At 47.7% G+C, this 23,049-nt stretch overlaps 1 protein-coding gene across 2 annotated transcripts in view; it reads right to left on the bottom strand.

The window, feature by feature from the left end:
* tmc3 (transmembrane channel like 3) overlaps window positions 1–23,049 on the bottom strand; it is a 146,532-nt gene that overhangs the window by 40,532 nt on the left and 82,951 nt on the right. For both annotated transcript variants that reach the window (XM_085968870.1, XM_085968871.1), the window contains exon 13: window positions 12,006–12,230. In XM_085968870.1, coding sequence (XP_085824996.1) covers window positions 12,006–12,230 — 225 coding nt within the window. The remainder of the gene's footprint in view (window positions 1–12,005; window positions 12,231–23,049) is intronic.

Here is a 23,049-nt window from a genome sequence, read left to right as displayed (position 1 = left end):
GTTGAAGCAGTGTGGGTTACAGACTTCCGATTGGCTCTCCCTCCGTCGAGGGGAAGCTTTTGAAAGAGCTCCTGCAAGTAGCTTGACAGAATTATCAAAACACAACCATTGAGTCTGACTTGGTACAAGTGCGACTCAAGGCTGGGACTCAAACTTAGGCTCTTAATATAAGAGAATGCAAGCTCAGAAAACAACACCTCATCTTTCGATTAGGCACTTTACAGCCTTCCGGCCTCAACATTGAGTTTAACAATTTCAGATCATAATGACCGCTCCCATTTTTTGAGACAGCAGGTGCTGGTAATGATTCTGCTGTTGCCATTTACACCTCCTCTGGACCCATCTTTTGTTTCTTTACTTGTCCCATTACCACATAAGGGAACGGTAGCGTAGTGGTTATGTTACTGGACTAGTAATCCAGAGGCCTGGACTAATGATCCGGAGACAAATGTTCAAATCCCACTTGGAAGAAGCACTGAGGGTAGCAAGGACACAGAATGGGTGACTTCAATGTCCATCACCAAGAGTGGCTCGGCAGCACCACTACTGACCGAGCTGGAAGAGTTCTGAAGGACATAGCTGCCAGGCGGGGCCTGCTGCAGGTGGTGAGAGAACCAACACGAGGGAAAAATCTACTTGATGCTGGGGAATTTAAATTCAGTTAATTGAATAAATCTGGAATATAAAGCTAGTATCAGTAATGGTGGTAATTCTGCCGTCCTTACCCAGTCTGGCCTATATGTGACTCCAGACTCACAGCAATGTGGTTGACGCGTAACTGCCCTCTGAAATGGCCAAGCAAGCCACTCAGTTGTAACAAACCACTACAAAAAGCAATAATAAGAATAAAACCGGACTGACCACCCGGCATGGACTTCGGATTCGACAACGGTAGACAGGGCTTTAAACTAAATAGTGGGGGGGAGGGTTCAGGTGAAGAGGAATTTAGAAAGTCAAAGAGAAAGGAGAAGGCAATAGTGCAGGGTAGCGATAGGGGTAATGATAACCAGAGTGTGACAGGAAGAGACAGAGCGTACAAACATAAGTGTGCACCAGCAAATAGTCAGAGTAGGGAAAAATGGTAAAAAGACAAAATTAAAGGCTCTTTATTTGAATGCACACAGCATTTGCAACAAGATAGATGAGTTGATGGCACAAATAGAAATAAATGGGTATGATCTGATAGCCAATACACAGATGTGGTTGCAAGGTGACCAAGGCTGGGAACTGAATATTCAGGGATATTTGACATTTTGGAAGGATAGGCAGAAATGAAAAGGAGGTGGGGTAGCTCTGTTAATAAAGGATGAGATCAGTGCAGGGGTGAGAAATGATATTGGCTCAGAAGATCAAGATGTAGAATCAGTTTGGGTGGAGATAAGAAATAGTAAGGGAAAGAAGTCACTGGTGGGAGTAGCATATCGGCCCCCTAACAGTAGCTACACTGTGGGACAGAGTATAAATCAAGAAATAATGGGGGCTTGTAAGAAAGGTACTGTGATAATCATGGGTGATTTTATCTTCATATAGATTAGACAAATCAAATTGGCAAGGGTAGCCTTGAGGACAAAATCATAAGAACATAAAAAATAGGAGCAGGAGTAGGCCATTTGGCCCCTCGAGCCTGCTCCGCCATTCAATAAGATCATGGCTGATCTGATCTTCGCTTCAACACCATTTTCTTGCCAGCTCCCCATAACCCTTGACTCCAAAGATTCACGACCCTCTGAGAGAAGAAATTCCTCCTCATCTCCGTTTTAAATGGGCGACCCCTTATTCTGAAACTGTGCCCCCTAGTTCTAGATTCCTCCACGAGGGGAAACATCCTTTCTGCATCTACCCTGTCAAGCCCCCTCAGAATCTTATATGTTTCGATAAGATCAGCTCTCATTCTTCTAAACTCCAATGATTATAGGCCCAACCTGCTCAACCTTTCCTCATAAGACAACCCCTTTACTCAGAAATCAACCTAGTGAACCTTCTCTGAATTGCCTCCAATGCAAGTGTATCTCTCCTTAAATAAGGAGACCAAAACTGTACGCAATACTCCAGGTGTGGTCCCATCGATGCCCTGTACAGTTGTAGCAAGACTTCCTGATCTTTATACTCCATCCCTCTTGAATAGAATGTATTCGGGATGGTTTCTTAGAACCAACCAGGGAGCAGGCTATTTTAGATCTGGAACTGTGTAATGAGACAGGATTAATTAATGATCTCAAAGTAAAGGATCCTCTAGGGAAGAGTGATCATAGCATGATTGAATTTCAAATTCAGTTTGAGGATGAGAAACTTGTATCTGAAACTAGTGCCCTAAACTTAAATAAAGGCAATTACAAAAGTATGAAGGCAGAGTTGGCTAAAGTGGACTTGGAAAATAGATTAAAGGGTAAGATGGTAGATTGGCAGTGGCAGACATTTAAGGAGATAATTCATAACTCTCAGCAAAAGTTTATTCCAGTGAGGAAAAAAAGACTCCACGAGAAGGATGAACCATCCGTGGCTAACTAAGGAAGTTAAGGATGGTATCAAATTGAAAGAAAAGGCATACAATGTTGCGAAGATTAGTGGTAGGCCAGAGGATTGGGAAATTAGCAAAGGATGACTAAGAAAAAATAAAGAGGAAGAAGATAGATTATGAAAGCAAAATAGCAAAAAATATAAAAACAGACAGTAAGAGCTTCTACAGTCATATAAAAAGGAAGAGAATAGCTAAAGTAAACATTGGTCCCTTAGAGGATGAGACTGGGGAATTAATAATGGGAAACAGGGAAATGGCCCCTCGAGCCTGCTCCGCCATTCAATGAGATCATGGCTGACCATCCAAATTCAGTACCCTGTCCCTGCCTTCTCCCCATACCCCTTGATCCCTTTAGCCTTAAGAAAAATATCCAGCTCCTTCTTGAATATATTTAATGAACTGGCCTCCACCGCCCTCTGTGGCAGAGAATTCCACAGGTTCACCACTCTCTGGGTGAAGAAATTCCTCCTCATCTCAGTCCTAAATGGCTTACCCCTTATCTTTAGACTATGACCCCTAGTTCTGGACTCCCCGGCCATCGGGAACATCCTTCCTGCATCTAGTCTGTCCAGGCCTGACAGAATTTTATAGGTTTCGATGAGATCCCCTCTCAATCTTCTAAACTCCAGTGAGTACAAGCCCAATCGACACAATCTCTCCTCATACGTCATTCCTGCCATCCCAGGTATCAGCCTGGTGAATCTTCGCTGCACTCCTTCCATGGCAAGAACATCCTTCCTCAGATAAGGTGACCAAAACTGCACACAATACTCAAGGTGCGGTCTCACCAAGGCCCTGTACAACTGCAGCAAGACATCCTTGTTCCTGTACTCGAACCCTCTTGCTACGAAGGTCAACATACCATTTGCCTTCTTAACCGCCTGCTGCACCTGCATGCTTACCTTCAGCGACGGATGCACAAGGACACCCAGGTCTCTTTGCACTTCCCCTTCTCCCAATCTATTGCCATTCAAATAATAATCTGCCTTCCTGTTTTTGCCACCAAAGCGGATAACCTCACATTTATCCACATTATAGTGCATTTGCCATGTTTCTGCCCAATCACCCAACCTGTCCAAATCATACTGGAGTTTCACGACATCCTGCTCACAGCATACCCTCCCACCCAGCTTTGTGTCGTCTGCAAATTTGGAGATACTACATCCAATTCCCTCATCCAGATCATTAATATATATTGTGAACAGCTGGGGTCCTAGGACCAATCCTTGCGGTACCCCACTAGTCACTGCCTGCCACTGGGAAAACGACCCGTTTATTCCAACTCTTTGCTTTCTATCTGCCAACCAGTTCTCTATCCAAGTCAATACCTTGCCCCCAATCCCATGTGCCTTAATTTTGCAAGCTAATCTCTTATGCGGGACCTTATCGAAAGCCTTCTGAAAGTCCAAATACACCACACCCACTGGTTCTCCCTTATCTATTTTACCAGTTACATCCTCAAAAAATTCCAGTAGATTAGTCAAGCAGGATTTACCTTTTGTAAATCCATGTTGACTTTGTCCAATCCTGTCACTGCTTTCCAAGTGCTCTGTTATTACATCTTTTATAATGGACTCTAGCATTTTCCCCACTACCGATGTTAGGCTTACCGGTCTATAATGCATGCTAAACAGCGAAAGCAGCATGCTATAAACAGAGCTAAGTGATCCCACAATCAACGGATCAGATCAAAGCTCTGCAGTCCTGCCACATCCCGTCGTGAATGGTGGTGGACAAGTAAACAACTAAAAGGAGGGGGCTTGATGAATATCCCCATCCTCATTGATGGCGGAGCCCAGCACATGAGTGCAAAAGACAAGGCGGAAGCATTTGCAACCATCTTCAGCCCGAAGTGCTGAGTGGATGATTCATATCGGTCTTCTCTCGACGTCCCCACCATCACAGAAGCCAGTCTTCAGCCAATTTGATTCACTCCACGTGATATCAAGAAATGGCTGAGCGCACTGGATACAGCAAAGGCTATGGGCCCCAACATCATCCCAGCTATCGTGCTGAAGACTTGCGCTCCAGAACTAGCCGCGCCTCTAGCCAAACTGTTCCAGTACAGCTACAACACTGGCATCTATCCGACAATGTGGAAAACTGCCCAGGTATGTCCTGTCCACAAAAAGCAGGACAAATCCAATCTGGCCAATTACCGCCCCTCAGTCTACTCTCAATCATCAGCAAAGTGATGGAAGGTGTCGTCGACAGTGCTATCAAGTGGCACTTATTCACCAATAACCTGCTCACCGATGCTCATTTTGGGTTCCGCCAGGACCACTTGGCGTCAGACCTCATTATAGCCTTGGTCCATACATGGACAAAAGAGCTGAATTCCAGAGGTGAGGTGAGAGTGACTACCCTGGAATCAAGGCAGCAGTTGACTGTGTGTGGCATCAAGGAGCCCTAGTCAAATTGAAGTCAATGGGAATCAGGGAGAATTCTCTCCACTGGCTGGAGCCATATCTAGCACAAAGGAAGAATGTTATGGATGTTGAAGGTCAATCATCTCAGTCCCCGGACATCACTGCAGGTGTTCCTCAGGGCAGTGTCCTAGGCCCAACCACCTTCAGCTGCTTCATCATTGACCTTCCCTCCATCATGAGGTCAGAAGTGGGGATGTTCGCTGATGACTGCACAGTGTTCAGTTCCATTCACAACTGCCCAGATAATGAAGCAGTCCATGCTAACATGCAACAAGATCTGGACGACATTCAGGCTTGGGCTGATAAGTGGCAGGTAACATTCGCGCCACACAAGTGCCAGGCAATGACTATCTCCAACAAGAGAGTCTAACCACCTCCCCTTGACATTCAATGGCATTACCATCGCTGAATCCGCCACCATCCTGAGGGTTACCATTGATCAGAAACTTAACTGGACCAGCCACATAAATACTGTGGCTACAAGAGCAGGTCAGAGGCTGGGTATTCTGCGGTGAGTGTCTCGCCTCCTGACTCCCCAAAGCCTTTCCAACATCTACAAGGCACAAGTCAGGAGTGTGATGGAATATTCTCCACTTGCCTGGATGAGTGCAGCTCCAACAAAACTCAAGAAGCTCGACACGATCTAGGACAAAGCAACCTGTTTGATTGGCACCCCATCCACCACCTTAAACATTCACTCCCTCCACCACCGACGCACTGTGGCTGCAGTGTGTACCATCTACAAGATGCACTGCAGCAACTCGCCAAGGCTTCTTTGACAGCATCTGCCAAACCTGTGACCTCTACCACCTAGAAGGACAAGGGCAGCAGGTGCATGGGAACACCACCACCTCCAAGATCCCCTCCAAGTCACACACCATCCTGACTTGGAAATATATCGCCGATCCTTCATCGTCGCTGGGTCAAAATCCTGGAACTCCCTCCCTAACAGCACTGTGGGGGTACTTTCACCACACGGACTGCAGCGGTTCAAGAAGGCGGCTCACCACCACCTTCTACAGGGATGGGTAATAAATGCTGGCCTTGCCAGCGATGCCCACATCCCAGGAACGAATAAAAAAAACTCCTCCTTTGCCTTGCACCATCATCCCTTTTGTCATTTAATCTCACCTGCCTTCCACCCTATCACAGACTTTCCCTTTTGTTCTTTCCTCCCCTCCCCCCTTTCCCTGCCTCTGCACTTGCTTAAAACCTATTACATCTCTGACTTTTTCCAGTTCCGACGAAAGGTCAGCGACCTGAAACGTAAACTCTGTTTCTCTCTCCGCAGATGCTGCCTGACCTGCTGAGTGTTTCCAGCTGTAATGTATACAACATTGAAGGGACTACTTTGTTTTGCGGATGTACATCCTTAGTTGCGAGCGTATATAACAGACGCGTATCGATTTGTATAGTCAGTGCCGAAGTTCCAGTTAACCAGTAAAGATCACTTGAAGTTACTCTCAGTCTCTGCTGCTTTATTATTTTATGTAGTTGTGTATAGCGGTACAAACACAACAAATTGGCGACGAGAATTATGAACCTATGTCTTCCTATTCTGGCAGCGCATCCAAAGGACACCGAAACTTGGAAGAAAGGAGCGAGAAGGTAGAGAAAACAGAGTACGCTTGCTAAGCTAGGCAGGGGATAAGTAAGTCAAGTGAAAAGTGCACAGTGACTTGCATGACGCTAGCTAACTAGTAAAGAAAGAAAAACGGGTTTGGAAAAAAGAAATGGCGATGATTGGCACGATTGCAGCATTTGATAGCAGCATTGAAGACTGGGCAACTTACATTGAAAGAGTGGAGTTGTACTGTGAGGCTAACGGAGTGGAGGTAGAAAAGAAAGCCACTGTTTTGCTGAGTGTTATGGGCGCAAAGACATATGGGCTGCTACGTAGTTTATTAACCCCTGAAAAGCCAGCAAACAAAACATTCAAACAAATAGTGGACACACCCCAAGACCATTTAAGCCCCAAACCACTGCTCATAGCTGAGGGATTTAAATTCCATAAACGGAACCAGAGCAAAAATGAAAGCATTTCTGAATATTTGGCAAAGTTGCGCAAATTATCAGAACATTGCCAATTTGGAGTGGGCTTATCAGACGCATTGAGGGACAGATTTGTGTGTGGCATGCAAAGTGAAAGCACACAAAAGAAGCTCCTGTCTGAAAAAGACCTCACATTGGAGAAGGCTCTGAGTACCGCAATATCAATGGAAGCAGCAGCACATGGCACTTTAGAAATTCAACAAAAATCCCTGGAATATTCAACGAATAAAATGTCACTGAAACAAGAAAAGAAGTGTTATCGCTGTGGCAAAATGTCACATGACCACAATGACTGTTGGTTTAAAGATAAAGACTGCAGACAAGGGCACATTGAAAGAGTCTGCAAAGCAAATAAGAAGCAGAAAACTGATACAATACAGAGTAACAAGAAGGTACATCAAGTGACTGAAAACAAGACACCTTTCAAAGAAAGATACAAGAAGGTACACCACGTGACTGGAAACAGTTCAGATAAAAAAAAGTGACACAGACTCAGAGGAAGATGATTTGGCTTGTCTGAAACTAAACAGTGTGAAAGAAACAGAGGATCACAGAATAATATGGATCACTCTAGAAGTGGCTGGAGTTAGGCTGAAAATGGAGTTGGACACAGGCTCAGCTTTAACAGTGATCTCTGTACATGATTACAAACGACTGTTTTCACACATACCGCTAAGGCCAACTAAAGTACTGTTAAAGACATACACAGGACAAAGAGTGTGCCCCAAGGGTAAAATAAAAGTGACAGTGACATACAAAGAAAAAAAAATACCGCAATTGAACCTCTATGTACTGAAAAATGGAGGACCACCATTGCTGGGACGCGAATGGCTCAGGAAAATACAGTTGGACTGGCACACCATCCAAGCACTGTTTGTGTCAGCAAAGGAGGACAGCAACGCCACTCCTGTGAGACTGTCACAAATACTCTCTGACTTTCAGGAAGTGTTCAAGAAGGGAATAGGAACACTTAAGGGCATGAAAGCAAAAATTAAGATTGAGGAGAACGCAAATCCAAAGTTCCACAAGGCCAGACCAGTGCCTTATGCAATTCGCCCTTCAGTAGAAGCAGAGCTGGAGAACTTGGAGCAGTTAGGGGTCCTGTCCAAGGTGGATTGGAGTGAATGGGCCACACCTATAGTTCCAGTGATGAAGAAAACCTCCAGCACAAAACCAGGAAAGCCAAGAAAAGTGCGCATCTGCGGAGACTTTAAAGTGAGTGTTAACCCAGTCCTCCACACAGTACAGTACCCATTGCCTCGCATTGAGGACATCTTTGCTTCCCTGTCAAGAGGGGAACGCTTCACAAAGATTGACTTGGCCCAGGCCTACCTCCAAATGGAAATTGATGATGCATTAAAGAAGTACCTGACAATAAATACGCACAAAGGCCTTTACCAGTACAATCGGCTGGTATTCAGAATAGCATCAGCTCCTGCAATCTGGCAAAGGGCAATGGACCAAGTCCTGCAGGGGATCCCAGGTACTCAGTGTTATCTTGATGACATCATCATTACTGGCAAGAATGACAACGACCACCTTGCCAACCTCGAACAGGTGCTCATCAGGTTACGGGAGTATGGGCTCCGAGCGAACCGAGACAAGTGTGAGTTTTTCAAGAAGGAAATCTCATACTGTGGACATGTGATTGACAAGGACGGTTTACACAAGTCTCCAGACAAGATTGAAGCTGCACCAACACCTGAAAATGTGTCTCAGTTGTGATCATATCTTGGACTGGTGAACTACTATCACAAGTTCTTGCCCAACCTATCCACAGTGTTACATCCACTAAATACACTGCTACAGACAGGGTCACAATGGAAGTGGAGTGACAGCTGTGAACAAGCTTTTCAAGAGAGTAAAAGACTCATTACTTCAGAAGAGGTGCTAGCTCACTTTGACCCATTCCTTACCTATTCAACTGGCATGTGATGCTTCACTCCGTGGCATTGGTGCTGTGTTGTCACATAAGTTCCCAGATGGCTCAGAAAGATCAATAGCCTTTGCCTCAAGATCATTGACTACAGCTGAACGCAATTATGCACAGATTGACCGAGAGGCCCTAAGCCTTGTGTGGGGAGTCAAGAAATTCAACCACTACTTGTATGGTCAACAGTTTACACTGTTAACTGACCACCAGCCTCTCGTTTCAATCTTCAACCCAAGGAAGGGCATTCCAGTGATGATGGCACAACGGCTGCAGCGATGGTCACTCTTCCTAGGGGCTCACCTGTATGACATTGAATACAAGGGGACCAAGCAACATGGCAATGCCGATGGTTTGTCACGCTTACCACTGCCGACCTCAGAGAGAACTACAACAGTTGACTCAGCAGAGGTATTTCACACAACAATAGTTGAGCAGCTACCAGTGACAAACTCCTTCATTGAAAGAGAAACACTCAATGACCCTACATTGTCAAAAGTTTATGACATCACTGTGAAGGGATGGCCAGCGCTTGGTGACTTATTGTTTCCAGCATTCTCAGCTAGGAGGGAGCAGTTATCAGTGTGTCGGGGAACACTGATGTGCGGCTCACGAGTTGTGATTCCTCCCAAGCTTCGTAACCGAGTGCTAGATGAACTGCATGAAGGCCACTTAGGTACGGTAAAGATGAAAAGCCTTGCCCGTGGATACGTGTGGTGGCCGGGAATTGACAAACAGATCGAGGACCTGACAAAGAGCTGCTCAGGATGTCAAAAGGTCCAGAACGCACCACCACAAGCCCCTCTCCACCCATGGGAATGGCCCTCATCACCATGGCAACATGTGCACATCGACTTTGCTGGACCGTTCATGGACTCCATGTTCTTGATTGCAGTCGATGCACATTCCAAATGGCCCGAGGTCATTAAAATAAAATTAACCACATCTGAAAAGACCATTTCAGTTCTGAGGACCATGTTCGCTAGAAATGGCCTACCAGAACAAATCTGCACAGACAATGGACGACAATTTGTCTCTGACGAATTCCAAGGTTTCATGAGGAAAATTGGAATCAAGCACTACACATCTGCCCCATACCATCCAGCTACAAATGGCTTGGCAGAAAGATTCGTACAGACTTTCAAGAAGGCCATCAAAGCAATGTACAGCGAGAATCTACCACTGCAACACAAGATAGACAATTTCCTCTTTGCTTATCGGAACGCAGTACACGCAGCCACTAATCAGACTCCAGCGATGATGTTTCTGAACAGGAACCTGAGATCTCGCATGGACCTTCTTAAACCGAATGTACGTCGTGATGTAGAGAACAAGCAGTTCAAACATTTGAATGCTAAGCCAACAAGAAGCTTCAGTGTGGGACAGTCAGTTCTTGCTCGTGATTTCCGGACGGAAAAGTGGCAACCAGGGACAATATCCACAAGAGAGGGACCACTGATGTATACTGTGGATGTGGGAGAGAACGTTTTGAGACGTCATGTGGACCAAATTCTGGATGTTCAGGTGGAAAACACCCCTATACCTCGCCCAGACTCACCTGACATGGAAACAGACACTCCTGATTCATCAGCATCAGCACCAGCCTCATCCACAGCTGAGATCTCTACCTGTGCTGATAGCTCACCTGATGCACCTGTACCTGTACAGTCTCATTCCCCAAAGCAAAAGAGTCTGGAGAGACATTATGCAGAGAGGCAGAGGAGGCCTCCCCAGAGACTTGACTTGTAAAAGGGCTGTTGACAAAATAAAATGTTATGTTGGAATTTGAATTTTGTTACTTTTAAGAAAAAAAAAGGTTACTGTAAAGACAGGCTCTGTATGTTAATTATAGAAATTTTGCATTTATATACTATTAAACTAAAGGGGGAGGAAGTGTAATGTATACAACATTGAAGGGACTACTTTGTTTTGCGAATGTACATCCTTAGTTGCAAGCGTATATAACAGACACGTATCGATTTGTATAGTCAGTGCCGAAGTTCCAGTTAACCAGTAAAGATCACTTGAAGTTACTCTCAGTCTCTGCTGCTTTATTATTTTATGTAGTTGTGTATAGCGGTACAAACACACCAGCATTTTCTGTTTTTTTCTTTAATGTGCTCATCAAGGTAAGGGATGCTTGCATGAGCGGATTGGAGCTCCTTCCATTTCAGGCAACCATTACCAAGCACTTTTGGTCACATATATCACAGTCAAATTCCCCAACAATGTGCCTCAGCTTCAACCGCAGGATCGCCAGCTACTGCACCAGGGTGACATTTTATCAATGTCCCACAGCAGCCGTCCTGTGGCTTGTCTGAGTGCGATTGCCAATTAGTGTGGAATTGAATTTGTGTTTTTTTTACTGTTGGCCCATCCCTACTAGGAACTGGATTGAGATCCCCAAATTCCCGTCACACTGGACCCCTACAGCCACCAAACAGATGAAACGTTCATCCCGTCGATCTCGGCTGAAAGTGATCTTGCAGAGAGCCTCGGCAGGCCGAATGGCCTCCTTCTGTGCTGTAACCATTCTACGATTCTATGAATTTTGAACCCAGGTCCCAGTGGGGTTGCCAACCCTCTGGGATTGTCCTGGATTTTCCGAGAATTGAAGATTAATCTCCTGGACACTGCTGTGAGCAAAACCCGGGAGAAAAATCACAGGGGCATTAAAAAAAAGTTGTGCTTTTTTTCTTTCTTTTAACACTTTCATTTATTAGTTGTTAAAATATTGGAGAGGTGGTGGGGGGGAGGGGGGGAAAGGGCAGTTTCAACAACAGCCAAGATGAATCCAATCGGGTAACTAAGATTCTGTTTGCTTTCTAATAGGCCGAGAGAAGGCAGTGCGCCCGGAGGATGGACCAATGCTGGGAGTGCGGGGGAGGGGCGGTTGGAGGTGGGAGGTCATGCAATGAAAGCTCCAGGAATAGTCAACCAGAGTTGGCAAATCTCGGTCCCAGAGACGATCGCAGTGCTCACTGTTTGCTGAGTCCCCCTGCTCGTCTAACGCGGAGTGACACTGCATACTTAAACTGTAAAGAACTATGTTAAGTGTAAAGAAACGTTCACAGACCTGCCCAACATAGGTTTCCCAACACTGATCTTGCTGAGACAGGATGTTGTAGTCAAACAGGGCCGTACTGTTAAACCTGGCTAATGGTTTTGCTTTGTTGTTGTCTTCTGAACTGAATGTGCTGTTCCGCCTCAGCCTAATCTCAGGTACGATGGTCGAGAGGCTTTCCTCCTCGGGGAGGGCTCTGGTTGCCAAAAATGAAGTGCCCGTGTCGTTGGAGTTATCCTGCAGAGAATGGTTCACACACAACACAAGGAATTTCTGATCTCGGAATAAACATGACTCCATTTCTTTAGTGCTATTTCAAACTCTTATTAATAGTTCAGGCTGCCTTGTGGTTCAATATCTATTTATGATGTCAGGTTAATTTTGTTTTAGATTTCAACCGACTCTTAAAAAAAATAGAAAGACTTGCATTTATATAGCGCCTTTCACAACCTCAGGACGCTCCAAAGAGCTTACAGCCAATGAAGTACTTTTTGAAGTGTAGTCACCGATTTGAAATGTAGGAAACGTGGCAATCAATTTGCGCACAGCAAGACCCCACAAACAATAATGTGATGATGGCCAAATAATCTGTTTTTAATGCTAAAAACTGGCCAGGACACCAGGGAGAACCCCTCTAATCTACGCTGAAATAGTGCCATGGGTTCATTTACGTCCACCTGAGAGGGCAGGCGGGGTCTCCGTTTAACTTCAAAAGTACTTAATAGGCTGTAGAGCGCGTTGGGACGACCTGAGGATGTGAAAGGTGTTCTATAAATGCAAGCCATTCTTTTTTATGGGTGGAAAATAATCATGTAAAAGTATTGACCGATATTATTCATAAACAAATTGAAATCTTTTTATTGAATCTTGCATATGGCTACTTTGCTGTTTGATCATTGATGTTGATTGAAGTTCTCTGTGAAGAATGCACTGTGAGTAGATTGGCCATCACATCTCTCACCATATTGATTCCCAGAATATTTATGCAATCATTAAGCTGCCGTTTGTCTTAAAGAATGGCAACAGGAGCCAAACAGGTGATGGAGTTACACAATCCGTCCTACTTTAAAAGACAAATTGAAGGTTTGATTAGCTTAACTCTCTTGACATTACATTCCTGGCAGCTGAACACTGGAAAAATTTGAGATTGGAAGGTTAATGACATTAGTTTAAATTAAGAGGCATCACCTCCGACAGATCCCAGAAATTAATATTGTTCCCAAGTGATTTCTGATTGTTGCGTTTCATTAAGGGTACAATGTCTTTAATATACCTTACTTCTGGGGGAGAAATTCAATCCACAGCTACCCGTTTTCTGCTGTAAGATCTCCGAATTTCACATCCGAACGATGCTGGAATTGTGTCGGACGCCATATTTGCGAGGGTGGCTTTTAGTTATCCAGGCGTTGGGCTCCTTAAATGTGCAAATCACAATCCCACACCGGTTGTAGGAACCCCTGAGTGCAAACCTAGGGTACCAATGAGCAGAGCCTGCGCTGCCTGTGCACCAGGCGTTGTGCGGCCTAACCCGCGATCCTCAAAGGGACCGCTGGAGGCCACTCAACAAAACAGCCAAGCTCCTCCTTAGCCCATAAAAACCTCTGGCCTGATGCCGGCGTATCCGAGCTCCCCAGGGATCACCTCCCCTCCCGGTCCCGCCCTGCCGGCTGGCTGATTTGCTGTCCTCCCCAACCGGTGAGCTGTTGCGACGGGACGGGGCACCTGATTGGTTTAAATGAAGTCTGAAGCCGAATTAGGCTCTGGCCTCAGTTCAGCACGGAACCATCCCTCCCTCGGTTTTACACCCGTTTTGGGCACAAGTCGAATTTCTCAGCAACTATTATTGAAGCCAGAGCGTGAGGCGATCTGATTGGTCCCTGCACATGCTGAAACTACTGACCTGATTGGTTCATGGGAAGCACATGACCAATTCAATGCTTCCAGTTGTGTGATTTTTAAAAAATATATGTGATGCTGTCATGTGGGGTTCTTGTGGCGATTTATCGGTTCCCAGAACCTGATGAGAACTTTGGTCCTGGCTTTTTTAACTACTGGTCCTTGTGCACCAGTCGCTGAAGGTAAGCATGCAGGTGCAGCAGGCGGTTAAGAAGGCAAATGGTATGTTGACCTTCACAGCAAGAGGATTTGAGTACAGGAGCAAGGATGTCTTGCTGCAGTTGTACAGGGCCTTGGTGAGACCACACCTTGAGTATTGTGTGCAGTTTTGGTCACCTTATCTGAGGAAGGATGTTCTTGCCATGGAGGGAGTGCAGCGAAGATTCACCAGACTGATACCTGGGATGGCAGGAATGACGTATGAGGAGAGATTGGGTCGATTGGGTTTATATTCGCTGGAGTTTAGAAGAATGAGAGGGAATCTCATTGAAACTTATAAAATTCTAACAGGACTAGACAGACTAGATGCAGGAAGGATGTTCCCGATGGTGGGGGAGCCCAGAACCAGGGGCCACAGTCTAAGGATAAGGGGTAAGCCATTTAGGACAGAGATGAGGAGGAATTTCTTCACCCAGAGAGTGGTGAACCTGTGGAATTCTCTACCACAAAAGGCAGTTGAGGCCAATTCAGTAAATGTATTCAAGAAGGAGTTGGATATATTTCTTAAGGCTAAAGGGATCAAGGGATATGGGGAGAAAGCAGGGACAGGGTACTGAATTTGGATGATCAGCCATGATCTCATTAAATGGCGGAGCAGGCTCGAGGGGCCGAATGGCCTACTCCTGCTCCTATCTTCTATATTTCTATGAACCACCGAGTGCCAATGGGCTCAGTTGGTATCACTCTTGCCTCAGTGTCAGAAGGTCATGGGTTCAAACTGCATTCCAGGAGCTGAGCACAAAATCTAAAGTGATGCTTTAATGCAGCAGAGGGAGTGCTGCATTGTCAGAGGCGCTGACCTTTGGGTGAACTGTTAAACCAAGACCCTGTCAGTTCAGGTGGATGTTAAAGATCCCATGGCACTAGTCTAGGGGGAGCAAGAAGTTCTGCTGGTGTCTTGGCCAACATTCATCCCTCAACCAACACTACCAAAACAGGTTAACATGACATTTTATGCTTGTGGGATCTTGCTGTGTGCAAATTGGCTGCTGTATTTTCCTACATAACGAGAGTGACTGTACTTCAAAGATAATTTGTGTGAACCACTTTTCCCAGCGCTCTGATAAGGTGATATATAAGTGCAAATATATCTTTTTATTCCCCAAATTATGATACTTTCCATTAGGGTACCAGTACCTCTTTCTGCACTGCCCCAACTCCCATTTAATAAAAAGGGTAAAATTAAAATAAAAAGGGGAGAAATTCGGTACCTTAGCGCCTCCAATTAGCACCTGGCGGGGGCGCTGAGGCAGTAGCGCGCGGCAAGATGAATCCAGCGCCGCAAATTCGGCCCCACCATAGTGCCGCCACTACGAGTTAGCGCCAGGGAATTCAGCGCCAGGCAGATCGTGACGTCAGTGTGCTCACTGGGCGCCCGGTCTGCCAAATTGAGTATCGCCCCCCAGCTTTAGTGCCTCGCCCCGACAGCGATGGTGAGTGGAGGCGTGAAGCAGTTGGTAGCTGGCTCCAGGGGCGCTATTTAAAGGGATCATGAGTAATGAGTCGCAGCTCTCAGGTTAGTGCTGTTTCACTGCTTCCTTGTCAGTTTGACATTGTGCAACAGTTTAAATCAGTCATTTAAAGGTTGTTTAGTCTCCGGAGTGTTGTAGCTACTAAAAATTAGTTACATTTATTCTCACAAAATATCGAAATGCTGCACTTCCTTACATTAATGGGGGCTGTACTGGCAGTCCACCTCGCCCTCCAGGATCTACTGCGGAGGGAGCGCAGGCAGCGAGAAAGATTGGAACGTTGTGGTAAACCACTGTTTGTTATTGTTGTTGTTGTTGTTGCACACTGTTGTGCCTATGCATGCCTCAGCTGACTCCGCCCCTGGCTCCACCCACATGCCCGGGTATAAAGGTGACTGCTCTGCAGCCCCCTGCCCTTTTGGATACCAGGCAACCACGAGAGGCATGCTCTGTTCTTTGCTAATAAAAGCCTATTAATTAACTCTCTGTCTTTTATGAGGAATTGATAGCGCATCAATTTTATTAGCAAAACAAAATGTCGGGTCCAAATGCTGAACAGCAGGAGCTGCATCAACCGACGGCGCCAAACGCTGAGCAGCAGGCGCTGCTGCGAGCCCTCAGACCAACATGCCTGGACCGAGACCCCCAAGAAGCGGGTTCGGCTACCAAATTCGCACAATGGCTGCGTTGCTTCGAGGCTTACCTGGAAGCCTCAACTGTGACCCTAGACGAAAACAAGCTGAAAATCCTGGCCTCAAAGGTGAGCCACCAAGTTTATACACTAATCCAGGACGCGACGACCTACGCGGCGGCTATCAATCTGCTTAAAGGGCAATACGCACGCCCGGTAAATACGGTCTATGCCAGGCACCTCTTAAGATCCCGCAGACAGCAACCCGGGGAATCGGTGGAGGCTTTCCTACGGGCACTACGGATACTCGGCCGAGGCTGCGATTGCAAAGAAGTATCAGCCGCAGCACACACGGAGGGACTGATCCGAGATGCTTTCGTTGCGGGTCTAAGGTCCGACTACTCCCGGCAGAGAGTGTTGGAGAAGGGAGAAATAGACCTGAAAAAGGCAGTGTCCCTCTCGCTCGACGCGGCCCACAGGAATATGGACGCTTTCTCCCCTAACCACTCCGCAACGTGGACGCCGCAACCTTGGGGCATGGGACCGCCACCTCCAACTGCTGCAGCGATGTCCAAGACACAGAAATGTTATTTTTGTGGCCAGGCAAAACACCCCAGAGCACGCTGCCCGGCAAAAAACGCTACCTGCTCCGGCTGCGGGAAGAAAGGACACTATGTCAGCGCCTGCAAAGGTAAAACCGCTAATGCCAGCAGCGCCGCGTGTGAACCGTGGGGGCAGCCATCTTGTCCGCCATCTTGGGCTCCCCCAGCCGCGTGGGGATCGGGATCATGGGCGCCGCCATTTTGTCCGCCATCTTGGACGTCTCCAACTTCAATCACGGGGCACCCGGACTCAACCACCGCCTCATCTGACGTCCACATCGACTCACTTGACCATACGCTGGCCTCCGTGATGCTGGACCAATCTCTCCCTCATCAACTGTCCAGGTCCATGATGGACATTACGGTAAACGGCCGCGCCACTACCTGCCTTTTTGACAGCGGGAGCACGGAGAGCTTTATCCACCCCGACACGGTGCGCAGTTACTCTCTCCCGGTCCTGCCGACGCGCCATCGGATCTCTATGGCTTCCAAGGCCCAGTCAGCGGACGTCGGTGGCTACTGTGTAGTGACCCTTTCAGTACGGGGCACAGAATACAAAAATTTTAAACTTCTGGTCCTGCCCCACCTCTGCGCTGCCGTTCTACTGGGGTTGGATTTTCAGTGCCACCTTAAAAGTGTCACATTAGCGTACGACGGACCCCTCCCCCCACTCACAGTCTGCAGCCAGCAGCTTTTAAATCGCCCGCCGCGCACCATTTGCAGCCTCTCCACCCTTAAAGTCTCCTCCCCCTCCTTGTTCACTAACCTCACCCGCGACTGTAAGCCCATCGCTACCAAAAGCAGGCGTTACAGTGCCGGGGATAGGAGCTTCATTAAATCCGAGGTAGCGAGACTCCTGAAGGAAGGGATTATTGAGGGTAGCACTAGCCCATGGCGAGCACAAGTGGTGGTAGTGAAGACTGGCGAAAAACAGCGCCTAGTTATTGACTACAGCCAGACGATCAATCGCTACACCCAGTTAGATGCATACCCACTCCCCCGCATATCTGACATGGTCAATCAGATAGCACAATACCGGGTGTTCTCGACGATTGATCTGAAGTCAGCATACCACCAGCTCCCCATCAGGGCTGAGGACCGCCAGTACACAGCTTTTGAAGCTGACGGTCGTCTCTACCACTTCCTCAGAGTTCCCTTCGGCGTCACCAACGGGGTTTCAGTCTTCCAACGGGAGATGGACCGGATGGTTGACCAGAACGCGCTCCAGGCCACCTTCCCCTATCTAGACAACGTCACCATCTGTGGCCACGACCAGCAGGACCATGATGTTAACCTAGAGAAATTCCTCCGTACGGCCCAGCGGCTGAATCTAACATACAACAAGGACAAATGTATGTTTCGTACCACGCGCCTTGCCATTCTTGGCTGCGTAGTGGAGAACGGAGTCATCGGCCCCGACCCCGACAGAATGCGCCCCCTTATGGAGCTCCCCCTCCCCCACTGCCAAAAAGCACTGAAGAGATGCCTAGGGTTTTTCTCGTACTATGCTCAGTGGGTGCCCAACTATGCGGACAAAGCCAGACCCCTCATCAAGTCCACCTCCTTCCCCCTGACAGCAGAGGCATGTGCAGCCTTCACTCTCATAAAAAGAGATATTGCGAAGGCCACAATACACGCAGTGGATGAGTCCATCCCTTTCCAAGTGGAGAGCGACGCATCCGACTTTGCCCTAGCTGCAACCCTTAACCAGGCGGGGAGACCCGTGGCCTTTTTCTCAAGGACCCTCCAGGGCCCCGAGATTCGACACTCCTCTGTCGAAAAGGAGGCCCAGGCCATTGTGGAAGCTGTGCGACATTGGAGGCATTACCTGGCCGGAAAACGATTTACCCTGCTCACTGACCAGCGTTCAGTAGCTTTTATGTTTAATAATAAGCAGAGGGGCAAAATCAAGAATGACAAGATCTTGAGGTGGAGAATCGAACTCTCCACCTACAATTACGATATCTTGTATCGGCCTGGGAAACTCAATGAGCCCCCAGATGCCCTATCACGTGGTACATGCGCCAACGCGCAGGTTGATAGACTGAAGACCCTCCACAATGACCTCTGCCACCCGGGCGTCACCAGGTTTTTTCACTTCATCAAATCCCGTAACCTGCTCTACTCCATCGAGGAGGTCAGGACCTTGACCAGGAACTGCCAAATCTGTGCCGAGTGCAAACCGCATTTTTATAGGCCTGACAGAGCGAGCCTGATCAAAGCCATGCGCCCCTTCGAGCGGCTGAGCGGCGATTTTAAAGGGCCCCTCCCCTCCTCTGACCGCAATGTGTACTTCCTCAATATAATTGACGAATACTCCCGTTTCCCGTTTGCCATCCCTTGCTCAGACATGACCAGTACCACAGTCATTAAATGTCTGAATGACCTCTTCGCCTTGTTCGGTTTCCCTAGCTATATTCATAGCGACAGGGGCTCATCCTTTATGAGCGACGAACTTCGTCAGTACCTGCTCGCGAGAGGTATTGCTACAAGCAGGACCACCAGCTACAACCCCCGGGGGAATGGCCAGGTGGAAAGAGAGAATGCGACGGTCTGGAAGGCAGTCCTTTTAAACTTGAAATCTAAGGGCCTTCCGACCTCTCGCTGGCAGGAGGTCCTCCCTGCGGCGCTCCATTCCATTCGGTTGCTGGTCTGCACAGCCACCAATGCCACCCCTCATGAGAGAATGTTCTCCTTCCCCAGGAAGTCCACATCTGGGATCTCGTTACCGACCTGGCTGACTTCTCCAGGACCCGTCCTACTGCGGAAGCATGTGAGGTCCCATAAGACGGACCCCCTGGTCGAGAGGGTGAGCCTCCTCCATGCCAACCCTCAGTATGCTTACGTGGTGTACCCGGACGGGCGGGAGGACACAGTCTCCATACGAGACCTCGCACTTTCGGGTGCTCCCGAAACACTTCCTTCGCCACCCACCACTACCCACGCCTACCCCCAGTATGCTTACGTAGCGTACCCGGACGGGCGGGAGGACGCAGTCTCCACACGAGACCTCGCACCTTCGGGTGCCCCTGTGACACCACCATCGCCACCCACCACTACCCACACCCCGACCCCTGTAGATGGCATGCCGCAGCCCCAGGACCCGCCATTGACTACACAACCTCTCAACGAGACGCCAGGTTCGGCGTTGGATGCTGCACCATCACCGCCGCTGCTACAACGATCAGGACGGCATACAAGGCCACCGGATAGACTTAATTACATGAACTTTTAGTTTACACGAACTTTTAGTACACTTCACCCCGCCGGACTCAATTTTAAACAGGGGGTGAATGTGGTAAACCACTGTTTGTTGTTGTTGTTGTTGTTGTTGTTGCACACTGTTGTGCCTATGCATGCCTCAGCTGACTCCGCCCCTGGCTCCACCCACATGCCCGGGTATAAAGGTGACTGCTCTGCAGCCCCCTGCCCTTTTGGATACCAGGCAACCACGAGAGGCATGCTCTGTTCTTTGCTAATAAAAGCCTATTAATTAACTCTCTGTCTTTTATGAGGAATTGATAGCGCATCAAACGTGTGGCCAGAGGGAGGATGAGAGCCATGAGAGCTCTCAACAGGAGGCCTTACCCTCCGAGGGTATTCCGACAGCAATTCTCTTACCTCCAATTAAGCGAGGAGCAGTGTATTAGAAGGTTCCGTTTCACCAAGGAGGTGGTCACAGAACTCTGCCACCTCCTGCAACCAGACCTCGAGCCTCAGATCAGGACGGCTCTCTCAGTGGCAGTCAAGGTCACCGTCGCCCTCAATTTCTTCGCCAGTGGATCCTTCCAGTCTGCAACAGGGCATATAGCTAACATCTCGCCGTTCGCTGTCCATTACTGCATCCGGGAGGTCACAGAGGCTCTTTACAGTAGGAGACGGGACTACATTTCCATCCCCATCACCACAGAGACGAGTGTGCATGTGGCTGTTAGATCCGTGATTCTGAGAGTATGATGTTTTTAATAACCACACGGATGTTGCAACTTAACAATCAACAGGTATTTACTGGAGTAGGGTAATCTCAAGACTGGGGTACAGAGGCGTGCTCAAGGCTTATATACAGGTGTGGTCACTGCCGGTACTACAGTATACAGGAGCTGTAAAAGTAGTTCTCTCTTAAAAGTACATACACTATAATTCCTCCCCTTTTAGATCAGTAGTACCCATAATATTCAAATAACAATTAACACTTTAACATGTACATTAAACAACAATAGTCCATTTACAGATTAAGTCTTTGGGGCGGCTTCCTGATCCTTTCGGGATAGCGCCTTTCCTGAGGTTCTTGTTCTTGGTGCGGAGGCGATTCTGGCCCATTTTCATCGGTTAGTTCATCGGGTTCCACTGCTACTGGTTCGGAGGTAGATGCTACCGGTATGTCGGGTTCATCCCCAGGTACGCAAGACATGGGGTTGACTCGTTCCTGTGACGCTAAGATCTGATCAACGTGGCGTCTCACAATGTTCTCCCCGACACCCACTGTGTACATTAATGGCCCCTGCCGTGTGCATATCGTTCCGGGTTGCCATTTCTCTGTTCGGTAGTCACGGGCCAAGACTGGTTGTCCTACATTGAAGCTCCTTGTCGGCTTCTCATTGATGTGCTGGAATTGTTTATCCTCAACATTTCTTCACACATTTGGTCTAAGCAAGTCCAGACGAGATCGCAACCTTCGGTTAAAGAACATCATGGCCGGGGTCTGGTTGGTAACTGCATGTGTCGCGTTTCGGTAGGCTAATAAGAAATTGTCCACCTTATGCTGTAGTGGAATTTCATCGTCGCACATGGCCTTTATCGCCTTCTTAAAGGTTTGTACGAACCTCTCAGCCAATCCATTTGTGGCTGGATGATACGGGGCGGATGTGTACTGCCTTACCCCATTCCTTCTCATAAATTTTCGAAACTCTTCGGACACAAACTGTGGTCCATTATCAGAGCAAATCTGCTCTGGCAAGCCGTTTCTGGCAAATATGGTCCGTAGGACTGCAATCGTTTTCTCTGTAGTGGTTGAGGACATTTTTATCACCTCAGGCCACTTCGAATGAGCATCCACTGCTATTAAGAACATTGAGTCCATGAATGGACCAGCAAAATCAATATGCACCCGTTGCCATGGAGAGGAGGGCCACTCCCATGGCTGTAGAGGGGCATGTGGTGGTGCATTTTGGACCTTCTGGCATCCTGAGCAGCTCTTGGTTATGTCTTCGATTTGTTGATCGATTCCCGGCCACCACACATAAGCCCTAGCAAGGCTTTTCATTTTCACTCCCCCCAGATGACCTTCATGTAGCTCATTTAGCACTCTCTCCCTTAACTTGGGTGGAATCACCACTCTGGATCCACACATCACTGTCCCCTGGCATACTGACAGCTGTTCTCTTCTGGATGAGAATGCTGGCAACAGTGAGTCGCCATGTGTTGGCCATCCACCCACTGTCAAATCATATACCCGAGACAGCGTTGGATCATTGCGGGTCTCCTTCTCTATATCCGCGTTCGTTACTGGCAATCGTTCAATTATTGATGAATAAAATATCTCGATAGGGTCCACTGCTGGTGCTTCCTCCACAGTAGGCAGTGGCAGGCGCAATAGCCCATCAGCGTTTCCATGCTGTTTCATGCCTTTATATTCAATTTCATATTGATTCGCCCCTAGAAACAGGGACCATCTTTGTAACCGTTGTGCCGTCATTACTGGAACGCCCTTCTTAGGATTAAAAATGGAGACAAGTGGTTGGTGGTCAGTCAGCAAGGTGAACTTCTGCCCATGCAGATAGTGGTTGAATTTTTTTACTCCCCATACTAGGCTGAGGGCCTCCCTGTCAATCTGGGCGTAGTTGCGCTTGGCTGTGGTTAGTGACCGAGACGCAAAGGCTACTGGCCTCTCCAACCCGTCTGGGAATTTGTGCAACAGCACCGCTCCAATACCATAGGGTGATGCATCACATGCCAAACGAATTGGTAGTGCTGGGTTGAAATGGGCCAACACCTCTTTTGATGTGATCAATTCTTTACACTTCGGGAAAGCTCGTCTACGTTCGTCATCCCACTTCCATGGTACCCCTGTTTGCAGTAGGGTGTTCAGTGGGTGTAATACCGTGGAGAAATTTGGTAAGAACTTATGGTAGTAGTTTACCAGCCCGAGGAACGACCTCAGTTGTGACACATTTTCCGGTGCTGGAGCCTTGACTAATGCCTCAATCTTTTCAGGGGACTTATGTAACCCCTCTTCA

The sequence above is a fragment of the Somniosus microcephalus genome, chromosome 27 (genome assembly GCF_052327205.1).
Source record: "Somniosus microcephalus isolate GS21.2 chromosome 27, FLI_Smic_1.0, whole genome shotgun sequence".
NCBI lineage: Eukaryota > Metazoa > Chordata > Chondrichthyes > Squaliformes > Somniosidae > Somniosus > Somniosus microcephalus.
This window is presented reverse-complemented; position numbering and strand designations above follow the sequence as displayed.